The sequence below is a fragment of the Xylocopa sonorina genome, chromosome 4, assembly GCF_050948175.1.
Source record: "Xylocopa sonorina isolate GNS202 chromosome 4, iyXylSono1_principal, whole genome shotgun sequence".
Taxonomy (NCBI): domain Eukaryota; kingdom Metazoa; phylum Arthropoda; class Insecta; order Hymenoptera; family Apidae; genus Xylocopa; species Xylocopa sonorina.
In genome coordinates this window covers 4,215,318-4,239,882 of record NC_135196.1, presented here as the reverse complement: position 1 = coordinate 4,239,882, position 24,565 = coordinate 4,215,318, and the positions used below count along the sequence as shown (strand labels likewise).

Below are 24,565 nucleotides of genomic sequence, written 5' to 3'. Positions count from 1 at the left end.
AGCAGCAGGTAATGAAAATACGTCAAACGAAAGCAGAAAAATAAGAAAGGAGGTTAAAAGGAGGTTTGTCAAACCGATCAGCCATCGAACAAAAATCGATCGATTCTGATGCTCGTCCGTTCGACGATACTAGAGTCGTTGAATTTATTTACTGGGTTATTCGTACTTTTTCGAGACACATCCACGTGCAGACACTGCGAAACGTTTTGTATTTTATTCGACACAGTTTCGCGAGCAATTAAACGCGTTTGACACGTAACACAAGCGGCTGGATCGCCATCTGGTTCCCATTTTCTGTTTATTTTCGTCGAGCAGATAACTTTCAGCTGACTGTGCACGCGCGATTAATAATGCATAACCGTGATAATGCCTCCTAATAATACGGCTACCCAGTTTTATAAAAGCTGCGGATCCGTTATCATCAAATTGCGCGAGCTAATCTGAAATTAATAATAATTATCGCGTCACCGTCGTAACTGCGCGCAAATTGCAATTTGCAATGGAAATGTTCGAATCGATCATCAGCTGATCGTGTCGACGATTACGGTAGCTGCATTTAAATCGACTGATATTCATTTAATCGAACACATTTATATAATTAACAAAGTGTTGGAGACCACAGCTTACCTTATGGTTATCTTAGGTTTTACTGTACATTATCTGTATTTTAAGCAAATCAAATTGCATCTGCAAAAGAGTGGATTAAAAATGCCACTTACTATATTTCCAACGATAAGCTTTGCTATCCTCGATCCTTGTATCTTATTACTCGTATCATTTATTCGAGCTTTAAAAATACGAAACTCTAAAACGACGTAAACCTTGAGAAACTAACTTACAATCCGTGTTGAACTTAGAATGAAATTATTTGTTTTGTGATTATTCTATCCGATTTTCAAGAAAAGTTCAGCAGTGACGGAGAAATAATAAAATGAATACTTAACGAGGGCAGAAATATTCAATAAATTATGTCAGGCATTATAGAAGCAGAGAGGAAGATGTACGAAGATGTTAAAATGATAATACTATTTAATCTCGAAGAATGAACTCGAAGGCAAACACTTGAACGCGGACGATGAAACACACTTCCGTAGCCTGTCCGAGCGTAATCTTCTTAGCTGGCTCGACGATCTTATGCAATCACTATAGAGTTATGAAACTTCGTACAGCAGCGCATAAATGAATCGCAGGTTACGTAACAAAGATCGCGAACACTTAGCATTATACAATTAGGGCCAGTGGAAGACGGTGCAGGGGTCGTGAGTGTATTCTAGGATTTGAAGGGTGTATCTGTTCCTGTTTAGAACCACAAGTGGCTCCCCTCGTGAACTATGAATATGAATGCGTCCAAATAAATCCACGATGCCTGCATGATGGTTTAGATTCGAGAATTGTGCAGTTTTTTGAGTGTGGGACATGATTTTTGCGTTAGAATTAATTCGAGCTAAATAATGACTGCTTTTCGAAGAGATTTACCATTTTTAGTTTTCTAAAGTTCCATTTTCCTGATTAAAAGGACCAAACCACGATGAAATTTGTAGATTTTGAATAAGTATGAAACTATATTGCAAATTTCATCAAATTTGGTCTTATTTTGATCTTAAAGTATGGCAAACAAATTCTTCCTAACGAAAAATGAAAGAGAATAAATCTTTGCTACGTTGTTAATATTTTCTCATCGATACGCGAGTATTCCTGTTTGTCAGATCCTGAAAAGCAGAATGGTATCGCGTTAGGTTATTCGCTCGATTAAATTCAAGGAAGAGCTTCTTAAATAACGAAGGACAACTCGATCGTGCTTAAGATAATTTTGGTACGTCGTAGTCCTTCGAGGTTTACTGTGTCTGACACGTATTCGCTGATCGACGTCGATATGGAACGATGGAGCCATAAGGAAATATGACCACTAAGAAACGAGTGATGGAAGATAACATTCGCTCTGCTCCTGAAGAGGATAAAATCATGTATCACCTTTCAGTGACTCAAACATAGTTTTTCGTGGATAAGCTAGCAATTTTTCAATTCATCTTTTTAATTTTTACAAATGTAAACATGATATAATATGCTTTAATAATAATTCGTTAAACTGTGAAGAATTTTTGATAAGTTAGTTTATTGGAAAATCTCGAAGGTGTTTTTCGAGTACTATGCATAGGGTAATTGATCAGAAGAAGTTAATCTAGACTCCTTTGTCTGGTAGTTAACAATTTTACAGACGGTGCAAATCCGGAGAAACTGTATTTCACGAGCGAATCAACCACGAGTCAGGGTGAATTGATCCCCAATTCGGAACTGGGTCAGCCATTGTTTTTCCAAAGTGGTCGTCGCCACGGTTCGACGAAATGAACAGTGGTTAACTCGATTCCGACTGGCTGGATCGCACTCAAATGAATATTTGTGTGCCTGCGGACAATATTTTCCAGCTTCTTCCATTGAATTCTGTTAGGTTTTGCTTGCGAGAAAAAAAAGAAGAAAGGGAGGAACCGGGAGGAGAATAGGGGAACGTTTAACTTCCCGACTGGATGGAACGGGGTAAACTTTGGCTTCGGTTCGTTGAAGTGTAGACTCATTGCATTTTTGAGGAAGTAGAACTTTTTCAATGTTATGAAAGTAGGAATCTGAAAGAGGTTTCTTTTCCTCAGACCATTCTCAGAAAGCGTGGCGTACATAATTTGCGTTGTGCAATATTAACGGTTAAAACAAAGTGATCTATTGTTGTTTTAAACTTTAACCCCTTCGTTAGAGAAAAGAAAAGAGAATGGCGATTGTGAAACTGCAATTTATTTGTTAAAATTCATTACAAAGATATGCATTGAAAAAAAATATTGATCTAAAAATGTTGCACTGATCCAAAAATTCATATAAATTAAAAGCGAGTGTAGTTTTTAACCCAGTGTTCATTCATTAAATTTGTAAAAGAATAGTACAACAGACATCAAAATTACCACGAAAAAAAAGGATAATATAAATAATCTTTAAAGGGTAATATTAATCTTTATTACTCCATTACATTAAATGCAAAAATAGCGCGATGCATGGTGCAATATCTAAAATCCCTTTTCAACATTATCGCATATGCAAAATAGAATCTCGAGATAGAATTTCGTGGCAACATATATTGGACACAATGTCGAGGCAATTTTCCACGGAAGGATATTCTTGTATCGCCGGTAAAGAGCGCTTGAGAGCCGGGAAACCGATTCCTCCCGACAAGGAGGCGACGTATCGATCGCAGGCTCGTCTATCGGCATCAACTTAACAATATCTTTCTTTCTGGTTGGCAGAGCTTTGCGAAGCGGCGACGAAAATCCAGGCATCCTTCCGCGGCCACATGTCGAGAAAGGAGCAAGCTGCAGCCCTTGTGAAATCGGCGGAGAACGCCGTCGAGAATGTCGTCTCCAAGGTGGAGGAGAAGGTGAGTCTTCTATTTTATATTTCTCCCTTTACGTACGTTCCATTTGGAACGCAGGAAATATTAAAATTATCATTTCTGAAAATATATCAAACTGATTTGTATTCTTATATCGTGTGATATGTATCGCAGTGATCAGTATCTTTTAAAAAGGACATTGCCCTCAGTATTGTAGAATTTTTTAAATTTGTTTCTGACGCAATTTTCTTCAAACGCGTTATTAATAAAAAATCATTTAATCGTACAATATTATCTCTTAATCGAATGCTTAAATATTTAAATTTAAATAATTCGTATATAAAAATAAAAGTACTATATTAAAAAAAAAAAACAATATTTGAGAAGACAGTGCAATACTTTATTCGTATCTTTTAATTACTGTTACTAATATTTACAGACAAAAGTAAACGCTAACCAGTTTTAGTCGATACATACTGTCCTATTTTCGTAGAAAGTTTACGCGCGCAAAAATTTGAATTTAAAGGGAAACGATCGGAAGAAGCTGAACTGGAATTTCACGGTATTCTCGTCGCAGTGAGACGCGTAAGACGTTTGAAAAACACATATTGAACCGGTACCTAGAAGCCGATGTTTCCACGTTATATCCTATTCCTTTGACGCGTTTGACGAGCACCGGAATTTACAGAAACAGAGGGAACGCCCGCGCGTTTACATATCGTCGAGGGAAGCGAACCTTCCGAGAATCCAGTTAAAGAAGGTCCGTAAACGTCCGTTCGTCTACAAAAGAAACGATCGAAGGGGCGTTCTATGATTTTATATTACAGCTCGATCTGTATTCCACGTAACACTTCTCAAACGAACCATTTTTCTGCAAGTGAAGCATTACGAAACGAGTTATCCAACACGATCAATTAGAGGGAAGTAAGATTTTATTATCGAGATACTTTTTATATAAAAAAAAACTGACTCGATCAGTTTTACATAATACATATAAATCGCGCAAATATATATTTAATATTTATTTATTTATATATTTTTAAATATACGTTACATTTACTTAATTGCAGAGTAACTATATTCGAGATTAAATGAACTGATAAACGTTCAAGCCACCATTTATTTTTATTATTTTCAATATTCACTTCGTTTATATATATTTTCTATTACTTTCTGCTACAATTCACAGTTTTTATCGCGCATCGTGCCCTTTCTTCAAAATATTTGGATAAACTAAAGACACGAGGTATCGTATAATACAATATATACATAGCGTAAATTGTAGAGCTGATGGGAATTCTATCCGCGTGCTGATTACGCGGTTACAGTTTATAGTTTGATATTATGCGCGCGATATTAAGTCACGTGGAGTATGAAACAATGCTGTACGCGTAACGGGCTCGGAAAATGCGGTCGAATTATTCGATATGGCGAGATTCTCGAATTTCCCGGACGCGCGTCGCGTTGCAAAGTTCGTGCGGCGTGTTCGAAAACTCCGGCATTAAAGTTTCCCGCTGGCTTTTCCCCTGTCCAAGAGTTTCCATTCCATTGAGGATTTCTGCTTTCGTAACTGGGTTGCGCCGCCTATATACATCGGTGTACGTATTATAATAGGCGTTGAAGTGAGGCGGTTTTAAAATTCAATGGCTCATCCTCTTCAGATTAATTGGAAATCAATATTCTATTATCGAAAGTAACATCGTACCTTCCCGCGGCCGATTCTTAATCCGACATCGCGTCCAACATCGTCGCCATCGTCCGTTAGATTCCTCCCCTTCCGTTTCGTCAGTTCAGAAGAATTTTCTTTACGCGAAAGATACAAAATTCCTTCTATCGCTCTGATGAAATAAATTTACGATTCGATGCCATATATGAATATAGTTGCAATGATTTTAAGAAACTTGCAGGAATTTTAATAGTTTCGTAAGAAAATTGTGTAGAGTAACGAAATTACTTTTTATGGAAGCGATAAATCGTCCACGGTCGAGAAATATGGAAACGTTCCCATAATATTCATCGAATTTGCCAAAATCTATTTTCTCGAAATTTATAGACACTCGAGTTCTATTATCTCCCTAATGGAGACAGAAAGAGAGAGAGAGAGAGAGGAGCGCTGCTCTTTCAGAGACCTATATATCGTGGTTAAAAGAATAAAAGGCTGATGCCTTAGAAGTAATATTTCTTATTGACGGTTGCTTCTCGCGTGGGAATAGGTTTTTAGTTCGAATTTTATCGGTTCTTGTTTTACTTGGGAACAAAGCACCGCCATAAAAGATATTCTTGTGCCTTTAAAGAAATTGCACGATCTCTATCGATCGCAATTAGGTATTTTTGCAATCTTTTTTAGTGGACATTGAAACGAAAGATACAGTTGTTAATCGTAGGGTTAGAAGTATGTTTATATATAGAAAAATAGATAATGCGATGCTAAAGGTCTAAGGTGTGAGAGAAGATGGATTATATATAACAACTTTGTCGTACGTGATAGTTATTGCGTCAATAGTGACCAGATTTTGCGCTGATCTGGCCTTTAGACACACCAACTATTTTCTATTCGAACGCTTCGCGTTTCTGTACACCCACACACGTTCACGCACTCGAATTCTTCATTGAACTTTCTCTTCCCCCTCTGTAATATTAGTTATTTAAAAAAATACTATCTCACGTTCTATGGCTCTTTAAATTTGTACATTATCGACATTTAGAAACATGGACACGGTTTATTTCACCAGATCCATCGCTTTATTAATGTATCATTCAAATGTCATTCTATTTCATACATCAATACGTCATACATCATTATATTCATACGTCATAACATATATCATTGCATTCATATTCACCAATTCAATTCAGTTTTTGCAAATAGCATCTGTTAGGGATTATAATTTTCATAGATTGGCAATAAATATCTCAAGCCTGTAATATTCATTAATTATATAAAAATAAAGGAGATAAACGCAGATATCGCAAATATTACTCGAACCAAAAGTTCAGCGTCTCAGCATCTCGCGGATGCGCAGCTGGTAAGGAAAGAAACGTACATTCGCATCGAAAATTCAATGCAAGCTTGAAAAATATTCATAGTCGAATCGTGATGGGGTTTCGAAATCCTTCTGAGGAATTCCATTACGCGAAAGTGAATATTCATCATCGACGTGTCGCGTCTCGATTTATCCGCTCCACATCCGGCGGGTCCCTCGAATAAGCGAGACATCATCTTTCGTGCTTATCGTCGATTCGATTACGCGAGTCGCGAGCTTTCATCGGTGCGTGACTCCCAGAGATCCTCCTCCATTTCGACGGAGAATCACTCTTTTTTCTCCCAGAGAAAGAATCGCTTTTTTCGGTGGTCGTGCACGAGCATCGCGGGAATCCTTTATACCCTGTCGAAACAACTTCGAAACGAATCGTAAAGCTCGACATTACCTCGCATCGTCGTGTCGATGCATCGCGCTTTTGTCTTTCGCCGTGCGGCGAATATGGGTCGCACGGAGGATCTATAATCGTAAATTTCCCTCCACCTCTTATCGAATTCGTTTTTACGAGCCAGTAAATTGGTCCAATTTCAACGGTTGTATCGGTGTTTCAATTTGACGCGCCAGCCTGTGTTCTAACGAGAAAAGTAATTTATTTATTTCAAACTGACGTTTCTATGTGCGAGAAGTAATTTCTTAAATTATCCGATGATAAAGATCACTTTGTTCGTTTAGAGATCAGTTCTTTTTTCTTTTTAACAGAGATTTACTGGGTTATTTAGTTTTTTTTTAAGAGAAACTGTCAGAGTCGTGTTTACTGGCAGCTGACTTTTTAAAATATTATCTACTTTATTTTCGAGTGATCAAACGTTATACTTTTACTTTATAAAAAAGTTTCTCGGGTCAAATTGGAATAAACACAGAATACGAACAAATTTTCTTGTGCAAACACTCATTTCGCGTATCGAATTGAGCAAAAAGAAAATAAATGATAACCCAGGGGCACATTATTTAATTTTCTGTTTTTTCGATTACATTTTTGTTTTCTATTTATGTAAACGATGTTGGATAAAGAGACTGTTAATTAAATTACATCGAATTCATTATATCGCGAGTTTTATTTCGTTTCAACGGATTGTGGGGCACATATATATAACTGATTTACCCTATGTTGGCTTTCAATAGCCGTGATATAAAGAGCCCCGTTCTTTTCAAGCTTTTGAAGGATGAATAAAGTGGAGAGAAAAATAACACGGTCAACAAGCTTTCTCTTGAAACAGTTGAGACAGTGGGAACCTCAAAAAGATACTGTTTTGTTCTTCGAAGTAATCCAGAAAAATATTTGTCAAACGAAAACAACACCTTTTTTTGGCGGATTGACTTTATACATGTTGTTGTAGCTATAAATAGGTCAACTTAAATAGTATATATATATATATTTTTTAATTTATAATTTTTGTTATACATATATTTCATATTTAATATTTTATATATATTTTTAATTTATAATAATTTTTTTAATTTTTAATATGTCAATAACTGTAGATTATTGCAAAGCTTAATAATTACTATTTTTTCTTTAACTACATTTCTAAATGTAGAATAGCTATAAATTTATACAATTGTTAGTAATTCATATATTCTTTAAAGGTGACTTATAAGAGAAATAATTAATTTATTTATAATCCATTATACAATGTCCAGATGAAAAGTTAGCAAAGTTTAGTATCTTTGCGTCATCTGATTTAAAACCAAGTTTTGCTTTTAAAGTGCCATTTTCTTAAACTGAGGATATTATCTTTGATTTCTCAACAAATTGACTTTCAATTCCAAAGAATGACTATAAAAATATGGACGAATGATATCATTCGCGAACATTGAAGCAATGGCAAAAAGAAGAAGATGGAATCTGGTATGTTAAAAAAAATTTGCGAAAATCTATACAATTTATTTAAAACACATGCAAGAGTGGAAGTTGAAATAGATGTACCATATACATTTAACTTGCAAATGGATCGATGCTAGAAATTATAGCCTAACTCCACTTCCATAAAACATACACATCCTCGAGCAAAGAAGGATGCATCGAGTGCACAGAAGCTACCGCGAAATTCGTTCATCCCCATAACTTTTAACGCGTGCATTGCTCGACACGATTCAGAGCGGAAATTTTCTTTGTACCTGCGACAGATAATACACAGACGCATCGACGCCGGACGTATAGACGTCGCTGTGACGTACGAGCGTTAAAGAATTCATGATGCTCCGCACGCAGCACTCCGGTATTAATTTCAAACAGGACAATCGCGTATCGCCTCGATCAAAAGCGTGGCGCGTGCTGAATAATTGATGGTCAGTCGGTTAAAAAAAAAAAAAAAAAGGAAACGAAAGCAATGCACAAAGCGTTGGTGAAATTGAAAATCGTTGGAGAACCGCGCGAGGCGGATGAAAAATTGAAACGCGATCGCGTCGCTTCCGATTCCGTCCGTGAGGGCTGCTGGAGAAAGGGTGAAAGAGGACGCGCGAGCAAAGGGGGTGGAATGCACTACGTCCGACGGTAAGTTAATTGCGTAAACTACGGGAGAGCCGCTTCGTTACCCCCGTGACGACCAAACTTTGCTCCCGACAACTTTCCGTAGAATGCATCGCGTGCGACGCGGTTAATCCCAAAAGTTGCGGGCACCTCGCCATTGTTAGGAGGCATTTTATTTAGCCTCGTTGATAGTGATAGATTAGGGGTTGATTGAGTTCTGTGGTAGACTGCATACGTTTTTAACAATGTTTGTGACAACTGGGCCACTGCAATGTGCTTCACACTTTATTTTTTCTACTTCTAAATGTGTGATAGGTGTTTGTGTGGTAGTGAACATTGAAATGAATTGTGATTGATACATGTACTGGGTGTTCTTCTGTTGGAAGATTATCTTATCATGGTTTATAAAATATCAATATGCAAAGTATCGAGTAAGTAAGTAAATTAAATTAAAGTCTGTATTAACAAGATTTTTGCAATGACTAATTAAGTTTGCATTTCAAATTCTTATTTAAAAATAATTAATTTGTTCAAAAGGTTTTATCACGCCAAATTTTGTTTATAATTATTACAATTATAGATATTTCTATGGCATCAAATGAACATGCCTGGATTTATCTGTAACATTTTCTGTTTCGATGCGTACACTTTTTATATTTAATTAGCAGATATCGATGATTTAATACGATATGATAGATAATACGCATTGTGCTGAATGACGAATCGCAAATGAACAATGAAATCTGCTGTGAACACCAATTGACAGGTGCTTTGTAGAAATAATAGCACGATTGTTATATGATTATATGTCAGCTGCAGCAATCCTGTAATTATTGGCGATTATGATGAATGATTATTGGATGCGTGAAACTATCTGATCACTTTAACAAGAACGTCAGCAGGTAATATTCATATCCTGCAGGAATAAAGTGGCTCTTTATATTATTTTACAAAAGTATATATTATTTCTTAATTTCAATTGAAGACTGGCTTATTTATTCGATATCGGTAGAAATAATGCAAAAATTTAATTAATTGTCACAACTTATAACAGACTCGTTCTTAATTATAACATCGCGTTGCAAAAAAATTTCAAAAATCCTTGGACAATTCTAGAAACCAAATTCTCATCGTAAAACTGAAATCCCAGGAAACCAACGTTTGCACGATAAACATTTTTTAATTTCAGCTGCAACTAATCAGCTCTCAAAATCTAATTTCGCGAATAGTGTCGAGCAGCTCGTGTGTTCTCGTGCTCGCGTTACACGGATAGACGATTTTGGCGGCAAATTGAAATGCGGCTGTTTAGAACGTCAAAATCGGAACCGCGTGACACGCGCGAGATTAACGCGGAGGTGTCTGCAAGTGGGATTGGCGACGTTGAAGTTGATGGACGTATCGTTGATACGAACGTTCGCGTGCACGCGATTCAGAGAACAGTGGGAAAGTAACGAGAGAAACGAGACGAGCGGTGAATTGCGGGCAACGTTGCTCCCTCCGCTCCGCCGTTTGCTTCCTGCTGATGTAAATCGCTGATTAATTATCGACATGGGGGAATTATCGAGTCCGATTTAATGCGCGTTTATCCTGATTATTGCGATCGAAAATTCGTTACTCTGCGGTACAATAAAACCGAAATATTGCCCCAGTTAAGCGATTTTAACGAGAAATAATCATAATCGTAAACATAGCGATGGAAAGAATATCGAATTAAGTTTGTATCTAGACTTTTGTATCTGTATTCATCGATGTTAAATTTGTTCAGAAATTTCTATCTAACTTTCACTTTTAACATTGTATTTTCTGAATTAGTAATAATTTCTTTCATTTTCTCATGTACTTAATATTTAAAAATAAGTTTGTATCTAGACTTTTGTAACTGTGTTCATCGATGTTAAATTTGTTCAGAAATATCTATCTAATTTTCACTTTTAATATTGTATTTTCTGAATTAGTAATGATTTCTTTTATTTTCTCGTGTACTTAATGTTTAAAAATTCGCAAATTAATTCTGATCGTGCCTGTTTAAACTAAAAGTGAAATATAAGAAATGTGACGCGTACGTCTGTCATTACTTGCAGCGAACAGAAGTTAACATCTCCGCCAAGCACGTCTTCCCTTCTCTGGAAGAATATTCCTGTTCTACACGCGTGCATTTTAAAAGCTCCTCTGAAACACGAAAGCACGGCGTACAATGGCAATAAATATAGACGCGAAGACATTCATCGTTAAATAAGGGAGAAGTAAAAGGACTGGCTTCCTCGTGTCGCGAAATAACTCGCAGCTGAACAGCCAGCGCGACGCATAATAGAAGCATCACGTTCAAAGGGAGCAAATATTTTCGCAACACGCGCCAGCCGTGTGAATAGCTGACGCTTTATTTCGGGGTTGAGACTTGTGCGTAACTCGATCGCGCGCCTCGTTAAACACGCAATCGTTTTAATAACCCATTAGCGGGTAAATGCAAATTTTCCGTGTTAAATCGACCGTTGCAAGGTTGCGGGTATTGGAGAAACGTTCTTCGCGAGATATCGCGGACAAATATTACCATAATTCCATTAATATTCTCGCGAGTAGGTGCATGTAAAAATTCTGTAATAAAATTATATCATCTGAGAGAATCTGAAATAATTACCACGATTTTCTAAAATTTCCTTTTAAGGGTAATATTTTTACGTTATTTTTAAATTGCAATCGTGAAAGTCTGTGGAAAGATTGAAACATGAACTTTTTTATTCATTCGTATCTATTTAGAAATTTTGCGTAAAAATTGCAACTCGTTAAGTAGTATTTGTAGTAAGTACCTTGAAACGGAAGGGTTGCGTTTCGAATCCAAAATAAGACAAATGTCAGAAATTTTTTACCAAAGTAGCTTTGCAAGTATCATACAGTTGCGTATGACCATCCACGTGATACTAACTTACCAATTGTTAATATAAGTATATGCAACCCTGAGCTAAGAATTTTTAAAATTGTTTATCTTAAAAAGAAAGCTTTAAACTGATGACTTTCGTCCTATTTCAATCTCTAAAATTATCACTTTTACATATTTAAAATACGAATTGTCCCATGTGAAATTGTTACAAATTTTCCTTACATTAAACGCGAAATGTTATTTGTATATAGGGTGCGACGTATCGAACGTTTCACTAGTGGATGCAAAAGCCGCGTCTCTTCGTTGAAATCCGGTAACTACAGTACACATTAATCAATGCTGAAGACACATTTATTACATACACGTAGGTGTCAGCGTTGATCCGCGCGAGTCGCGATGAAAATTCATTAGTGGCGGAGATTAGCGTGAAATTCAATGATCGACAAATTTCTGGCGAATTTATATTTCGCTGTAAATCAGCCTTCTGATTAACAGGCCTGCAAATCGGTCTATCATTAATACTTCCGCGTTAATTTATCTTATTTCATCTCAAACCCTTTAAAAGGAGAGGAAAATAATTATTCTTAAACAACATTTATTTTCTTAATTATACAAGAAAAAATATGAAATTTTATGGAAATAAACAATTCTCTTTTCTCTTTACTAAGCTTTTTAGCATTTTACAAACATTTTGTATCTAAAAAAAATAATTAAAAATGCCTATTATCCTGTTACAAAAAAAAAAAAGAAAATATAATAATAAAATTCCACAGAAAACGTAAATTATTTGATTAATTATAAACTATCTCCTCCACCCTTAATCTTCATCATCGTACCACGAAGTCTTCCAAGTCCACGTCGCATCGAGACGCTCTGAGCGCTACGATCCTCCTCATCTTTTCCACCCCTAATTTCCTTAAGAGACCAACGTCCGTCCTCGAAACGATAATACGAACGATCACGGTACGGCGTTCGAGAGACCCGGCACTTCCGTTCTCCCTGTTTAGATTCGCGTCGTAGCTAAAAAGGATACGTCGCAAATCCTACGCGAACTTAGGGGGCGCGTCACGCGAGAAAATACTTTCGAGCCGCCACGTTTCTTCCACCGACGACGACTTATTACGAGCTCGCGCCGATCCAATTATTCGCGGGTTAATAAAATGCGGCCTGGCCGCTCGATATCGTTCCGTGCGAGGAGGCCCAGACTCAGGGGAAGTTTCACCGTTCTAATTGCAGTTTATACGCGATTTATTCATTCGTTTACAGGCCGCACCACAACGGATGGACGCAACCCCGATGGCGATTTCATCGCACGGATATAATATAAAGAATTCACGCGAATGTTCGCGCTATCTGATTTTCTCTTCAAGCTGTAGTAGCCAGTTTTTGTTACTCCAGTTTAGGTTTCTTGGGAATTATTCGAGGTGGCCACCATCGGTTCGATCATAAATCTTTGTAGGTGTCGTAAAATATAAATACGATTTCGATTTTATTTTTTTTACAGTCGTGAGATTGGTAGCTTCTGTTCTGTGAAATTTAAGAAGATACTTGTACAAACTATAGGAGATATATAAAATATTATTTGAAGATATATTAAATTAAAAATGTTAACCATTTGTACTTGAGGGCTTCAGAGTTTCCATTTGAAGTTTGTCTTCAAACTTGAGGACTCTTCGAGGAGGACAATGCACACAATTTTCAATTCAGAGATAAAAACAAATCTTTCGAATGGAAATGACTAAGTATGTTGGATTTTTAAGCATTTATTCTGCGTATGAACCATGTTTTAAGAAAATTATAGAATACTAAAAATAAAATTAATGCTGAAGATTCAATAACGCCATCAAAGAAGCTTTTGCCGTCTTCAACCGATTTCAGTGCGAGTCGAGTTAGAAATCGATTCAAAAAATGTAAAATTAATAGATAGAGCAATTTAGGCAAGAAACGTAGTAGTTACTGCTATTTTGGACGATTTTCGAAATAGAAATTCTAGGTTTAAATTTGAGGAGTTAAGGTAGCCAATCGAATCTCCTCCGCGGTCGATTCAATTATTGGGGAATGGCTCGTGGCGATTGGAGAACGTTTATGGCGAACAACTGGTGCGGCACAATAGTGACTATAAGTCAGGAGCAGAGTTAAATTGGACAAATGTGTATGTCAATTTTGTTCGCGCTTATTGTACGTGGTATAAGATCCTTTTTAATTAAGACACGTTACGCATAGCCAACGTCTCGATTTTAATATATACACAATGATTTTTACATATATTTTATAAGAATTAAAGGATTAAAAGAATTTTTAATCCATTGCAATCCACACAATTATTTCTAAATATTTTACATTTTTTCATTCGTTTTCAGTAATAGTAACAATAATATAATTAATGTGTTCTCCACACACAAAATCAGCACTCAGTGAATTTTCTACGAAAATTAAAGTTTCAATAAATTTAAAAAGATTTTTAAAAGCAGAAACGTTCTTTCTAACTCGACGTTTCCTGTAATTATTATGACAGACTTCGAAAAGAGAAATGTAAATAGAATAAAATTTGTAACCAAAGCATATATGAATATATAAAATATAGAATATATTATTTTTATACTCTGAACATTTACGAGTCGCTTCGCAACTGACTGAGACATCCGCAGGAAATTCCTGTGGAACGATATTTTGCGGAAGTCAAGGCGAAACGGCCGCGAAAATCGGAATTAATACGAATTGGCAACGAGAACGCGGTTTTTAAGGATTTTCCGCATTCCGTTTGCGTCGACCACTACCCCTTTCTACATTTTAATGCCCGCGTTAGCGGAGATATTCCGACGCTGCGACGATGTTTAGTTAACGTTCCGGTGGATCCTTTCGCGGATGGATTTCGTTGCCAAGTGGACCTGGCTCGAAAACCAGACACCGTGACGGAATAATTTCAAATTTTTACGCGCCACCAGGAACGCGTAACGATCTGTCTCTCTTTTTTTTTTTTGCAATTTAAATCACCGCTGGACGAGAAACTAAAATTTCGTTTCGAACGAAAGTAGTGAACGTTGAGATATTGTCGCGCGAATATACGCGCTGCGTTCTATTTTTGAAATTTATCGCAGATGAACGCGGTTGATTACGGAAACGGATGAACACGGAAATTGACTCGCGTTTAACAGTGTTTATTCAAAATGGAGAATTTGATATTTATATTTGCGATCATTTGGTGCCTTTTTTCAGATAAGCAACGATTGATTTATCGTTCTTAATTTTCACCATCGAATCGCCGCGTTTGCCACGTCGTTGCGACATTTTTGATGGATTACCATTTATAATAAATGGATTTGTCCGCGAGATATCGCTGCAGGGTCCTCTCTTTGTTCCGCCATTTTAAGCTGGGCAAGCATAACCTTTATGATTCTATAAAACGGCGATTAAAACGTTGTTCCAGGTTCGAGTTGATGGATAGTACATATGGTACGTGTAATCCTGCGTGTAAAATGATCCAAACAGCTGTGGCCAATATTGCAATTCTCTGGAATTAAATAGAAATGAGGAAACAATGCGAAGCTTTACGGTTTCTGATATTTTTCAGTTAAAAAACTTGGTTTTCGTATAAAACGTGTTTGCGATGCTTTCATTTAAACTAAAATCGCTGCATTTCATGGATTAAGCAATTCAAAATTATTCTAAAAACTACGAAAAAATTGTCAACAATTGTAAAATCATGTACGCACTAACATTACTGCAATTATAATTTAAAACAAAAGTTTCGGTGGAATCGAAACCAATTTTAGTTACGTTATTTATTTATAAGTTAGTGCTTTTTATATTATTAATGCGTTATTGTATCATACTGTTTTAGCGTATAAATTTTTACGCTGATTCTCGTTTTAATCCTTTTCTTCACTTCCGTACGGTTCATGAAAGTGATCCTCTGCTCACCTTGCCATAGTTCCTCGCATATCGACGTAGGAAGCAACGAGTTTAAAAACTTATTTAATATAACTTGCTTTACTCTTCGCATCGGTCGTAAAACAGAAAATGACAGGCGAGAGGTAAAGAACCTCTGCCGCTTTACTCGCCAGTAAATAAAGCTGTTTAACGTAAGCTGACATAAGCTGTACTTGCTGTACTGCGTGCAATACCATCTACGTCAGTTCCTCTAATGTTATCTGGAATATTAATTCAACGTTGCTTTAAAAAGTAGACTGAAGATACCGTGACATAAGTACGATCATTCCCTGGTTCTCCAATATTGTTGAAGCATCTGAACTTCTCAGGGTAAAGCTCTACATCTTCCAGATGTCTGGTATCCTCAAAGAAACCTCGTTCTTGGATTTTCTTTTATTGACTCTCTGAAGCACAGAATTTTAAAGAAAATAAAAGCTCAAGTTGCACACAAGTTTCTGTTTATTATAAAGAAATTCACGGCAACAGTTATCTTTCGTGCGGTTTGAACACTTAAAAACAGAAGAAAAACAGTGCTCAGTTAAGTGCTAATAATCTAACGCTCAGTTGTATTGCTACCAAAATGGCGGAGTCGCGCCTTAGACGCAGAGATGTTAATGACACATTAAAAATTCTAACATATGGAAACAAAGACAGAAATACGAAGAATAAAATATATATATATATACATCATAGAATCCTAAATGAGGAACTTAACGCTTTATAATGTCCTAAAGATATATATATATAACACAAATCTGAGCTTTCAACCAAAGTACAACAGCTACCCACAGCAGCAAAAATGTTAAACCACACACCCCCAAGAAGCTTTAACAACCGCGTGCGCCCTTACAACCAACTCGCAATCAAACAAGACCATATACCAGAAGGAAACCCGCAGGCACCGCAAGTAAAGCAAACTTCCACCCCGCAAAGAGCAACAGAAGATGGCGTATCGAATTCCGTCGGGGATACACCCACCAGCCGCCATCTTTTCTGCGTCCTCGGTTTGTTTCATTTATTGCGACCGTCGTTTGTTTCATGCGAAAGTTTCTTCTGACCAGGCACGAGCCAGCAGCCATTAATATTCGCGCAAAGAGGAGAACGAGGAGGGCGCACTGAAGAAAGCAGGGAGAACACGGAGAGCTGGAGTTTGAATCAAAGGAAAAAAATGAAAAGACGGCGAAAGCAGCGGGGAAAGAAGGTTAAAAGCACAGGAACCGGAGCATTCGAATGGAGGAAAGAAGGAAGGCAATGGATGCTTTCCGGATGGCAAGCGGAGGAACCGAACAGCGGAACAAGGCGGACGCGATTACGGAAGTAGCATTAATTTCGGACTGGCAGATTGGACACGGATATCGTGTCCCTCCGTGGACGTTGAGCAAGTTTATAGTCGGTTCGTTTGTTATGGAGTTATTGGTATTTGTCCTGTGGCTTTCGTGTTAAGAGTTCTTTAAGAGGCGCAGGGGTTGGGGAGGTTGGTTGGTATTGGAACAAAAATGTTTCTGGGTTTCTTAAGAATTGTTTCGCTTTTTAAAGTCTCTGCGAAGCTTCTTCCTATTTTGGTAGACATTCGCGTGGTTTGAATGCGGACATTGTGCGCTTGGAGCAAGAAAGTTTTGCTTTTAAGCGAAGAGTTAAAGCACAGTTAAAACGCCATTTAAGCACAAAAGTATTGGAGGTATTTGGTCGGAAATTTGAAGACAATTTATCGTCTTGATCTTTCTTCATCGTCATTTTTCTCTTCAAAAATGAATAACACAAAATGAAATCAAGATAAAAAAACTACTAGAATCAGAATTAAAAGGAAAAGAAAAAAAGTGCCACTTTAATTCTGCAAAGTCTGATAACAGAAACATGGTAAACTCTCAAATATAAAAATTACAAAGTTCCACGATCTCCTAGCTCGATGAATTGAATCCATTACTCCAAAACTGAGAGCAATTTTAAAACGATCGTCCCCAAATAAGCACACAGGGGCACTTACGCCGACTATAAAGAAAAGAGCTGAAACCGAAATCCAATTCAAGAGAGAGGGGATCGAACTAATATCCGCAAGAAGAAAACTCGGATTACGAAGAGGAGACCGCTTAAATGGAACGATAAGACCGAAAACAGGAAATAAAAGATCAAACGAAGGGAAGATCGTGAGGGCTGGGCGAAACGACTCGCCGCGACGCGACGACAGATCGGTCGAGATGCGAGCGAATGCGAAACTACTCGTAGAAGCGAACTTACAAAACATAAAACTAGGTTATCCACCATTTACATGAACCAAGAGAGCACGTAGAGCGACAGTTTATTGGTATCAAGATTTGCGCCAGAAAAATTTTAAGTTCTATCACGATAAAGAGAAGTGATAATATGTGAAAGTATTGATACATGTATAGTACCGATGCAGCCGCGATTCAACAACGAATTTTTAAACTTAACTTAACTTAAACTATAACTTACTAATTATACAATTTGTAATTTAATAATGCAATCAAATAATTTGCAATAGTCATTAAAAATATCTATAACTAAAATTCCACGGCGATCCAGCGACGAGAACTTAAACTTAACTTAATTCAAACTCTAACTTAGCTAATTATACAATTTGCAATTCAATAAAAAGTTTCAAAGTCCTGAAAAGGACTTGAAAAGTTTCGACTGAATTGCAAACGACTTAAATCTACGCACGTAGTCCTTAGCTTGATACCGTTTTCGAGAGACCGGTCTCTCGAAGACGTTACCAAGGGTCCAGGCCCACCCCGTGGAGGTGACTACGCAGGGACCCATCCCTAGAACCCTAATCCCATCCACCCTCCATTACATCTGTGTGTTCTCGGTACAGAAGGTACCGAAAACTAACTCTACTTTAATACTTTAAACGTGGAATCCATAATACATTCTCGAAAATCTAACATAGATTTTCGAAATTGCAGTATGGACTTTACAAAAGGGATGATGAGGAATGCCATTATCTTAACCAAAGTGAAATATTTAAGGGACACTTTAGTGAAATTAGTGTTTCAGAAAAGATTTACGGAACGATATTCTAAATTCTAATTTTCTATTGTAAAAGAAATTTATCCTAAGCAAGTTAAACTAAAGTTAAGAAGAGGAACTGAATGGAAGCAAAAATAGATAAAATTCGCGACATGACCGAAACGAACAAGTACCAATGAACCTGCATTACAGTCTCGCGAGAGCATTCTACCCGATGGTCCAACACTAACTACTAGGTGAACCATACCCGACGCGAATCGCGAACAAGTTATGCCACGTCTTACGTCGAAACAGTCGATACCACGCTCTCTCCAATGGTGAATGCGGGTACCATCGAGATCTCAGCGAGACTTAGCATTAGGACGCATTGCCCATCGACAAGAACGAACTTCGTAGACCGCCCCAAGTCGTCTTACAGCAGGTCCAAAGACCCCAGCGACACGGGGTAGGAGCTACTCGGTACGAACCGCGATGAGCGCGTCCAATGTACTAAGCCTATACCCAGATCGAGTACCCAACGGGCGTACCAATCGAAAAGGGCTGCGAAATCTCGATGGGCACCGAAAACCACATCAGTTTGATTGAGTATCGACTATTTCGTTGCGTGGCGATGGAAGACGAGATCTGGAGCGAACAGAAAAGAAAAGAAGAGCTACGTGAAGCGATTTCACGTAGGAGAAACTTAGAATGCTCAAGGGAGTATGTAACGCATGTTTATCGGTACTGACTACACGCGATTGTAGAAGTAGCTATTTCTCACTTTGGATAAGAAAATGGATTGCTTTACAATTTTCTTACAATTGAGTTACAATTAAATTACTTAAATCTAAGTGCTTATAAGTAAGGGCGCACGCATCCCACGGCGATCCAACGGTGATCCAGCTGTGATCGAGCGTCGAATGTAGAAACTGAAATGAAGAAGGAACGAAATGGATTTCGAATCATCGAAAGACGAGAACAACTTCGGAGAAAATACGATCAATTTTAAGATTCTTCTAATAGCTTTTCTTGATTTTAATTTGAGACAATCTGTTCACGTGAAACAGTTGGAAAGAATTTTGGAAAAAGTGAAACTCCAATGCTGTATTCACCGGGAATACCATTTTCTCATTTCCAAATATAAAAGGAATAATGATACTGCTTTATGATCACAGAATACAAAATTGTTGATCAACCCCACGATGATTTCAAGCACGTTCTTGCCCATATAGAAACTTAGTAACGCAAAAATTAAAATTAAGTCGATTTCCAGTCATCAAACAATGCTCCGTCGAGAACAAACATCACAGAGAGATAGAAATTACTACAAATTATGCAGGATTGTCTTAAACGTGCCTAATTCCGACCAATGGTGTTTATAAAAAAATAATCAGAACAATACCCAATGAACTGATTAACGTAGATCATAATTGTGCTCGATTGAGATAAATTAGGGAAGTTAGGATAAAAGGGATTCAAGTTACAAATTTATAAAATAACATTATGTGAATGTACAGATATGTTCATTAAAATTAACTTAAATTATTTACAATTCAATTTAAAGCTTCAAAGTCCTGAAAAGGACTTGAGAGATTTAAATTGTACTGCAAAGGACTCGATACTAAAAGTACCAGTGATTAAATTATTCTAATTTACTCCAAAGTTGATGGAATAATAGTTGGATAATGAAATAAATAAATGAAATAATGATAGTAAGTCTATGAAATTATTTATACAAGACAAAAGTTGCAAATCGTAATCTTTTAACTAATTCTGATGCTTTTAGTATCGAGTTTACAACTATACTTATATCTACGCGCGTAGTCCTTAGCTTGATAACGTTTTTGAGAGCGCAATCTCTCGAAAACGTTACCAAGGGCCCAGGCCCACCACGTGGAGGTGACTACGCAGGGACCCAATAATGCATTTTGGAATAAATAAATCTTTAATTTGTTTACGTACTAATTGAGAGGCAAAAGCTGTTGTCATCACTGTCCACCACAGTCCACCACAGTCCACCATCGTCCACCACCGTCTACCACCATCCACCACCATCCACCACAGTCCACCACAGTCCACCACCATCCACCATCGTCCACCACCGTCCACCACCGTTCACCGTCGTTCACCGTCGTTCACCGTCGTTCACCGTCGTCCACTACCGTCCACCGTCGTCCACCACAGTCCACCGCAGTCCACCACCATCCACCACAGTCTACCACCATTCACCACAGTCCACCACCATCCACCACAGTCCACTACCATCCACCACAGTCCACCACCATCCACCATCGTCCACCACCATCCACCATCGTCCACTACCGTCCACCGTCGTCCACCAACGTCCACAATCATCCACCAGTATCCGCTATCCTTGGCTACTCCACCGCCCTCCACCATCGTCCATCACCGTCCACAATCATCCACCAGTGTCTACTACCCTTGGCTCCTCCACAGCTAACCACCAGAACCGACCACCCTCATCTTCACCATGACCTTCTCGCCCCGGTGTCCAAACGACCAAAAGGCCCTTCGTAGGCTCCCACTGCTTTTATACACTCATCCCTACTGCCATAAAGCCCCCCACTTATCTCAATGTCGCGAGTTGACGTAATCGATTATCATACTATAGCAGCCCGTAATTTAATAATTTACATATTTTTACTGTAAATTTATGCTCTTTACAACTTATTGCAGTAGCATACATATCTTTTTACACAATTTTTTACAAATTGGACCTGCATCTATACAGTTCGAAGATAATTGTCTATCAATCATGGAATATTTTTTATTCTATCTCTTCTATCATTAATCTAGTTAACATTAAAATATTATATTAAAACATGTATTGTGCCATGTTCAATTCCTACATAATTATTCTATGATTACAATATATGCAGTCCAATTTCAAGCTTCAATTATTATGGTGGAAGATATCGTAGAAGATATTGGATCCATTCCCAGTAGCAATTATTTCGACAGAATGTTCTTTCTCTATTATCAGCCCGCAATTTTTCTTTATCGACCACGAGTCCCGATTTCCCATCTCAGAGCATCGCGAGTAATCCTTTCGCTCTTGCCAGTTTATTTGTCGTCGTGCGAGCAGTTCCGCTCGAACAGAGACGTTTCGAGGAAGCACGCCGCGTCTCTCGAGACGGAATGACGGTAGTTAATATTACGGGGGTCGGTCGAGTGGCTGGTTTTATCGATGGTCCCCGTTGATAGCGCGATGGTACGTGTTGCACGGATCTGAATAACTGGCGCATCCCCCGCGAACACGCCAAAGAGTCGTTGCTGTTACGTGGAATCCACGGCGGCACGAAGTCGCGCGGCGTCTGACCATATCCGGACTGCGACTACTGAATTCTAGAGCGCCAGGAGGAAATCCATAATTCACCGGCCGCCTTAATTGTTCTCGTAAAACGTTTGCGATTTTATTAAAGCAACGACTTCAGCGTATTCTCGACCCCCGTTTGCGTCTCTGTAGAACGGTTAACGTAACCGTTTGTGAATTTTAGATTGGGGTAGAGACGAGCTGATGAAGTAGAGCGTACCGGAAGTGGCGAGGAAAGATACAGATGCTTGTATGGAGGAAGCTTTGGTTTTTTAAATTATTGGTTGAGCGAATATAAGATACGTGTATTTGTTTGGGAATTATAATGGAAATTAGGAAAATTGTAGTTTAATTTTTTATTTATTTTTAATTTTTAGTGCTGATAATTGGATTTGGTGCTAGGAGATGGTAAGAGATGGTGCTAGGGTTGGTGCTGTTCGATTAGTAACAATTTCGAAAATTGAGTCATACATATGTAACGAATTCGAGTGTAGTTGTGTATTTATGAGACTTCGTTATTCAGTACTTTCTTCAAGATCAATTCAAGAATGTATTTCAGTACATTCTTGAATTTAAAAATTCGTACACCCTTTGCAAATGTTAGAAACAAGAAAGAATCGTAGAGGTTCGCAATTTATTGGATGATTTGGTATATTCAATTTAGTAAATTAGTAATTCAAGAGCCTTACTGTTGAACTTTTACTCTAATTTATTTTTCTTCTGCAATTTCAATAGAACCCTCTTCATTCTTTTCAATTCAGATATTGAAAGGTACATTACAATTTTAAAGAACACCTTTACGCTACTTCATATGAATTATTAAATAATTAATAATAATCTCTTACCTGAATATTTTACACTCAAGATTTTTAGAAAAAGTAGGTGTGAAGAATAGATTGTCATTATTAAAGTGACCTAGCAGCTCGTTACGATAACAAATAGCGCGATATTAACCGCGTGTTCGCCATTAAATTTTCCACGATGGAAATAAAAGTCACAGTTGCGTATATCGGGTGCGCAGGAAATTTCAATGAGCACAGGAATTCGCCGATGTAACCAGAAACTCGTTTCTGCATTCGAGCACGATATTACGAGGGCTTTAACCAGGCGATTGCTCTCAGGTGCATAATACCGCTCTCGAGCAATCGGAGGTCCGCGAATTTCCAACTGAACAACGTCGTCTCGAAGATCGGAGTAACAGCGCTTCATTATCTTGTCTCTGCTTGATCGTCGCATCATCACAGCTCGGAACTTGGCGCTTATTAAACCGACTCTCGACGCTAGTTATATTTCAGAGAGCAAATATCGCCTCAGCGCGATTAACATCGATCATGCTGAGTTCTGACTGTGATAAAACCACGAACCTCGAACGAAACGTTTCATTGCATTGCAATAATTTTTGTTCCACCGTAAAGCTGTGTAATTGGGAACTAAACCAAGCGACAAACTCTCAAGCAACCTTCTAAGGATTAAGCTTGTGTACCAACGGTTACTCCCTAAACCGCAAGTCACTATGCGGACTCTGCTGAGTATGATGTAGTTGAATAGTTATATATTGAGAGTTGTGTTAGCCTGTTTCGGTTTTGGAACAAGTTTCCTTACAAGATTATTTACAAGTTTCTCTTCTTGGCGTATAATGTTCTATATATATTAAATAATATGTAGCAAGAAGCTAAACAGAGAGGCTCTTGATGATCGGGTGCAAAGTGGTTGCAAAATTTAGAACTGCTTGCATATTATTGTAACATAAAAAATGTCTATTTATTAATATAAAGGATACTAGTTATTACGCAAAAATTATACAAATGAATCATTTGAAAATGTTTCAACTCGTACCTGAATTTCATGTTACAAGAAAAGGGCAAAGAAATATCGAAAAAGAATATTTCAAGTCCTAATCAAACTCGAAATAATATTAAACTACAACGTCGTTTATAGTTTCTCTATTTTCCCGTACGAAATATCCGCAGGTACTCTACCTTTTTAAGACAGAATCATGTTATTTCTATTCCACTTAGGGAATCGATTTGGCACGGTTCCTGTCGAGGGTTACCCAGCAGACCGCCGTCGTAAACCGCGAGCTCAACTCGTAGCGTAAAAGTCTGGCTCGCAGACGTTTTACTACCACAGAAATAAATTCGAAATATAACTTCCTAACAGACGGCACTCGCCTAGAAGAACATCGGACCGAGTTGTCTACGAACAATTTCCGCGACCATATCGATACAGCTATGGAAAATGGAGACACAACTACTTACGTCTATCAAATTCAACAACCCATCTGATACATTTATATAACTATACTCTTTCACTAGCTCAAATTGAAACAAATATCTACCACATAATTTGAACAATAGAGATCATAACAAAAAATTCAGTCTCGTTGGAGTAAAATCAATATCGATTTGTCTATTCTTCTCTATTTTAAAAACGAAATCGTATATACGCGTTAAGACGCGTTTTAAAGTCGCTCGATTACTACTTCGACCTTGCGATCAGCTAAAATCACGAAACCATGTTCGACAAGCGTCATCCGCTTCGAGTTTCTGTTTCATTATCGATTTTAGTCCTACGAAGC

General features: G+C 37.7%; 2 protein-coding genes across 2 annotated transcripts in view; both read left to right on the top strand.

Annotated features, from left to right (window-relative positions):
- LOC143423257 (uncharacterized) overlaps positions 1–24,565 on the top strand; it is a 325,047-nt gene that overhangs the window by 110,640 nt on the left and 189,842 nt on the right. The window lies entirely within an intron of this gene.
- The window catches only part of Igl (IQ calmodulin-binding domain containing protein igloo), a 139,844-nt gene that overhangs the window by 80,795 nt on the left and 34,484 nt on the right, over positions 1–24,565 (top strand). Inside the window, exon 3 of the mRNA XM_076894072.1 lies at positions 3,285–3,415. Within this exon, the coding sequence (XP_076750187.1) occupies positions 3,285–3,415 (131 nt within the window). The remainder of the gene's footprint in view (positions 1–3,284; positions 3,416–24,565) is intronic.